Source organism: Rhea americana, unplaced genomic scaffold, assembly GCF_003343005.1.
Source record: "Rhea americana isolate MKP2758 unplaced genomic scaffold, rheAme1 scaffold_33, whole genome shotgun sequence".
Taxonomy (NCBI): Eukaryota; Metazoa; Chordata; class Aves; order Rheiformes; family Rheidae; genus Rhea; species Rhea americana.
This window is the reverse complement of record NW_028186457.1, coordinates 4243378-4249345: the sequence shown is the minus strand read 5'-3', so window position 1 is coordinate 4249345 and position 5968 is coordinate 4243378. Positions and strand designations below refer to the sequence as shown.

Sequence of the window (5968 nt, the reverse complement as noted above, 5' to 3'; positions counted from 1 at the left end):
CAATGACTAATATGAATACAGTCTAATGCGACAGTTCACCATCTGCACCCACACTCGGTGCGGAAAGTAACCAAGTTTCTCCAGATGTTACACAGTGCAAAAAAAAGCACACCCAGTTTTCAGTCTTTTTTTATTTATTTATTTAAACTGTACACAAATGTAAAATACTTCAACAGCAAATCTAAGTGAAAATTGTTTGGTTTAAATTATTATGGAACAGAACCTAAAAGGAACTTTATTAAATAAACATAAAAATTGGATTTAAAGGATGCACATATTGTAATGTATTCTACAATAGTCATTTTTTTCACTCTATGTTCCATGTGCGTATGGTATAGAAAAGACATTGAATAGAACAAACAGAATCCATTTTGTACCCTGAAATAATTGGTAGGCCTTGTGAGGGATTGCTCAGTATGACTACATGATATATGATGGCTTTGCCATCTCATAAAAATTATAACTAATATGTTGGCCTCTTTGGTTCCAAAATTTATGTATAATACATTTAACTGTATTCATTTTTTGCTGCTATAAAAATAACATTTTTTTCAAATGGCAGTTTTTTGACTAATCATGCAACTAAATCAGTGCAAACATTAAAAGCAATCATTCGCTTTAAAAAAGAAGCAAAAGATTTAATTTCAAGTATAAAAAAATATAAAAAAGTCATATCATAAGTCCAGTTTTGTCTAGTATGGGTCAACACTTTAAATTGCATAGCTCATGCGGCACCTGTTTACCTAGATAGTGAGCAAAGATAAGTGCACTATCAAGTACCACTTTTCAAGGCATTGAAATTTGCAAGTGCTATTATACGTGCATTCAAGCAGTTTGCAAGTGCTATGCTGTATCATTATTTTCTGATCTTTATGGCCATCCTTGACACCTCCTGGTAAGGAAATTGAAAGCACTCTCCTCTCTCCTCCTTTCCAAGACTTGTTAAAATGTTCCTCGCCTGTTATTAAATGCACTGCATTTTTTTCAGAGTGTCTCCACTGTATTACTGTCATTCCTCTTTAGGGTTCATTGGTTTAGTCGTGGTAGCGTTTGTTTGTTTGTTTTCCCCCACGTGACGTGTCCTTGCTGAGTCCCCTGTTGAAGAACACAGATTGCAACTTTGATTTTTTGTTCTTAGAACAGTGAGAGATGCTAATGGTCAACACAGTCCAGATACGATATCAAATCCCCTTTTCCGAGACACAACAGGTATAGCCATCCACGGATTTCTAGTGGTCAGTTAAAGCATCAAATAATGCCAGCCCAGCTTGTGACTTCGCAACAGTCTGACGTTAGAAATACAGCAGTTGCTTATGTATCTGTCTCCTTTCCTCTCTCTCTCTCTCGCTTGCTCGCTCTGGTGTTATCACATGATTCCTTACTGGAAGTGCAGTATGAAGATGCGGGTATCTGTGATGTTTATATTTAGATAAATTTAAATTAAGAGGAAGTGATCACCTACAAAGGCAGGTGTTCTGCAGCTTCCCATTAGACCTAAGAGGCGACAGTCTTCTTTTTCTTGCCTTTCTTTTTTGTTGTTGTTGTTTTAATTTCTAAGTTTGGTCATTTTGACACCTGCGTGCAAGAATATGTTGTGTTCTCTTAGTTTGTGCTTTTGCCTGAGCAAAGGGAGCTCATTTCGGTCTGACTTCACTAGCAGGTGGGGAAACAGCTGCTGAACCATTCACTTGTACTGGCAGGCATTTAGTTACATTGTCACTGGTCACTGACTTCCTCTTACTTACATCCCTTTTTCAAGCTGCCTTGTGTGTGTCTGTGTGTGTCTGAGTGTGTGTGTTTGTCTCTGTGTGTGTGTGTGCACGCACGTTGTGTGTGTCTGTGTGTGTGTGTTTGTGTGTGTGTCTTTAAGATATTTCATAGCGTTAACTTATAAGTGGTAGAATATATAAGTGTCCAAGATCCACAAACTGCCACTGTCCTGACACCAAAGTGAAATGATTTTTTTTTTTTTTTTTTAGTCAAACTTTTCCACAGTGACTTTTCAACACTGATGCCTGGATACACAGTGAAACTTCCTCCAATACCATCTAGTACGGGAATGTTCGCTCTCTCTCCCCCCCAAAAAACACACCTTAAATCAAGCACAACCACATTCTTCCACAATCATATTGGGAACGTCCCTTTTCACAATGTTGTATTCATCATCAAAGTACAGCATTGACATTGTGCTAAGTTTGGTTGGAATGCAACAGGAGTTCACGGTGCCCGGGTTCAGCCCCCGCATTCGGTACTGATTCACTACCGCGGTGTGAAAAGAGGAAGCTGACCCTGGGACTCCGGCCAAGTAGGCCGGGCAGCTCCCTTCACAGTAATTCCCATAGTAACCTGATGGTGCTATGATCCAGTCATTCCACCCAATGAGTCTAAAGTCAATGTAAAACTGTTGCCTGCAACATAGATTGGTCCTGCCATCACACTCCAGACCTCTTTTCCGGATCCTGTGTTTGTTATCAGCTAAACGGGCTTGCACCACTAAAAAAGGCCGGTGGGATTCCTCCCCGGGGTCCACATAAATTGGCAGCACTGAATACTCTTCACAGCCCTCACATTGAACATCCAAGTTCAGTCTCCTTTCTCCTTTCTCAAACAGAGCCTGGATCGCCTCTGTCATGGGAAAAGTGTGCCAACCACTTCTTTTGAGATCAACTTTCTTTTCAACCACATTCCACTTGTTGCTAGTGTCCGGGTCTTGGAAATAGACTTTGACTCTTACTTTTCGCCTGCTGCCTTTCTCTAAGACATATGGAAGCAGCTTCAAGTAAAGCCACAGGCTGGCTTGAACGACAAACAAGTTCTGGTTCCCTTCATTCGAGATGAAGAAATAGAGGCGGACTCTAGATGAGGCCAGATCGTCTGCAAGATAAGGAGAGATCACCAAGATTAAGTCAAAAAGAAAATGCATCTTTTGTGCTATTCTGGATTCAGAAACAACACTAGAACGCAGCTGATCAAAAGAGCTAAAAGACTGTATCAGCCAGAAGGCATGCACTGAATCAGATATCCAGAATTTGTAACAGAAATGAATTGAAAAGGGACTTCCCACAGTAACGTTCATAATCGGGCTATAGTTGAATGTGACAGATCTACAGAAACCAGTAAAGGCTCTCCAGAATACTAGATTTTTCCAGTCAGATAGCTTTAAAGACGTTACAACAGTACCTTGAAAAGACCAGCATTTGTACTTTCCTATCTTGTCAGTTTAAGAATAGTTTTAACTTTCAGACACGCACTGATTTTCACAGGAAARGTCTCTTTAGTAACCACTGAAACGTCAATGCCAAACAAGGGATTTTGTTTCAATTTTCACATATTCTCATCTCAGTTTAACAGAGAAGCTTCACAAGATTGAGGGAAAAAACATTCAATAACGAGCCTATTTGTTCAACAGATGAAGCTATCCTCCACTTCATCTGACAGAATATCCGCTATTAATAATCTCAACCTTTGCATTTTCCCCTGTAAAGATAAACTCACATACGAGGCAATCAAATGAAGCCGTTGCTGTCATCATAGTATCATTACTGGCTGTTCTCAATATACTTTTCAATAACACCAGAATTAAGTGAGTGAAATTATCACAGTAAACCAAATGTCACCAAATGTCTGACATAACCCATTATTTGTAAACAAAAGAGTCTGCTGCATGAAATGTTTCAGAAATACCGGTGTCCTTGCTGGAATTTTGTACTCTAAGTCCTAACTAAATTTGGCAGAGGTGATTAATGTACAAGCTGGCCTTTCCAACGGAGACTGTAATCCTGGTGCTTGAATCGAACTCTCCCGATCTCTACTTAAAATTATTGCAGGAAAGGCATTTTCTCATCTGCCTTTATMTGTTTGACTTCTTTCTGTCAGAGCCAAATGCAGATTGTTCTTCCTTTTGTTCTCCTAAGAATCTTTATGATTTTTGTCAACCTCTGAATGGGATTTTCTGCGTAGTCAGTGTCCTCATTTGTTACTCTAGGTGCCGTTCAAATATGCCTCCGGGGCCCACTTGGTACTTCGCAATATTTCAGGGACAAAAATTTTCACTGTGTCTGTCTATGTTTTTTACATAAAGTAGATTTGGAAGTGTTACAAAAGCAAGCAATTAATTGAATACTAAATGGAACTACAAGCCTACCACAGATCTCGCAACAACGGCCTATTAAAACACAATAAAACCCAAAATGCATGCTCAGAAAACCTTCCGTACGTTAGTAAATGCACAACTTCTTTATAAACTGCGATGACAGTGACAGAAAAAGAACAGCACTGTGCTGTTGCACCAATATACGTTACTTGTGTTGTACGAGAACGTGTGCCCATGAATTTTGGATGTGAATATAACTAGCATACGTATAAAGCAACAAATCCCATAGATACTGTAAATGCATATGCTTTGGGTGGGAGGGTAGATAAAGAAAACGAGTGGGCAGCATATAGAATAGAGAGAGATTTATTTTGTGGACAAATGGTGTATAGATGCCACAGGAAGATAGAGAAAGAAATGAACTGAGTGACAGACTGATGAAAAAGGAGAGATGGGCAGATAGACAAGAGCGAGCTAATCCGCAGAGTGATGGCGTTACGGCCAGATGTGCAAAGTTCACGGGCACAACGGTTGCTGCATAAACGGCTGGGGAGCCGGGCTGAAGGGATCCAGCTGAGGTACAACTGCAACGGCCGGGTCGGGTAGAGATGGCCGATACTGCGGAGGGACGGATGGCACAGTTTGTAAATGGATGGACGGGCAGAGAGGGGGTAGACACGTCACGGGTAGGAAGCTGCACGCAGTGGACAGACAGACAAGGCCAACACTGCGAACAAAAGCTAAATAAATGGGAAATGAACGGAAAGGGAAGAAAGGCGAAGGAAAGTCGCAACAGACGGACGCATTCAAGGAGCCAGATGAACGTGCAGGGCAGACAGACGAGGCGAGGGATGCAGGAGATGGAGTGGGACAGGCGGAGGAGGGACAGCGGGACGCACGGGGCCCGAAGGCGAGCACAGCCGGCAGGGTTGCGGGGGGGAAGGCAGGGGCAGCGAGGCTGGGTGCCGGCAGGAGCTGCAGGGTGCAGCCGGGCACAGGGGCACACACGGAGAGGGCAGAAAGGGGCAGGCAGGACCAGGGCGAGGCGGTGCAGGGCATAGGGGAGAGCGGGAGAGGTGGGGGACACGCGGGCGAGCCCAGCAGCTGCGTCCCCCGTCGCGGGCAGGGGGACAGGCAGCGGGAACAGGCAAGGACGTGCAGGGGAGCGGCCTGAGGCCGGGCAGGGGAAGGCGGAGCGCGCCGGCAGGGCTCGCACGGGGACAGGCAGGGTCGGCAGGACGATGGACAGGGAAAGGAAAGGAGCGAGGCGAGGCAGGCAGGGGGTCAGGCAGGGTGACTGCGGGGGCCGGGCAGCAGGGTGGTCGAGGGGGCAGCGAGCAGGGGGACAGGCAGCGGCCGGGCGGGAGAGGCAGGGGAAGAGGCAGCAGAGGCAGGGGACAGGCCGCGGACGGGGCAGCGGACAGGGCGGCGCCCACCTGTCTCGGCGAAGCTGATGATCTCGGAGATGGGGTCGTGGGCCGGGGGCCCGGCGCTCGCCTGCCCGTCCAGGCTGGGGATCTCCACGCGGCCGTCCTCCCGCACCTTGCCGGCGTGCAGCTTGCGCAGCGCCGTGACCATGGCCGCCTTGGGCACGGCGTGCGTGATGTTGGGCCGGTCCCGCATCTGCAGCCGGCTCAGGATGTGCCTCTTGACCGCCTCCAGGAAATCCCCGTCCACCTTGCCCGGCTCCTCGGGCCGCCGGAAGCCGCAGGAGGTGCATGTGTCCTGCGGGGAGCCGCCGGCGGGGGCCGGCGGGGTCGGGGTGGCCGCGGCGCCCAGCAGCAGCAGCCCGCAGGCCAGCAGCGCGGCCAGCACCCCCCGGCGAGCCGCCCCGTCCATGGCGGAGGAGCGGGGGGCCGAGCTGGGGGCCGCCGC

At 46.6% G+C, this 5968-nt stretch overlaps 1 protein-coding gene across 1 annotated transcript; it reads right to left on the bottom strand.

Moving 5' to 3' along the window:
- Positions 1-261: 261 nt before the first annotated feature.
- Positions 262-5932, bottom strand: INHBB (inhibin subunit beta B). The gene is made up of 2 exons (XM_085311002.1): positions 5530-5932; positions 262-2874 (listed from the first exon to the last, which is right to left on the bottom strand). Exons 1-2 carry the CDS (start codon positions 5930-5932, stop codon positions 2099-2101), a joined length of 1179 nt encoding a protein of 392 aa, XP_085167128.1. The 3' UTR covers positions 262-2098.
- Positions 5933-5968: the final 36 nt, after the last annotated feature.

Coding starts and splice junctions, on each gene's coding strand:
- INHBB (XM_085311002.1), bottom strand. CDS start 5,932: ATGGACGGGGCGGCTCGCCGGGGGGTGCTGGCCGCGCTGCTGGCCTGC. Junction 2,875..5,529: donor CATCAGCTTCGCCGAGACAG/GTGGGCGCCGCC, acceptor CTTATCTTGCAG/ACGATCTGGCCTCATCTAGA.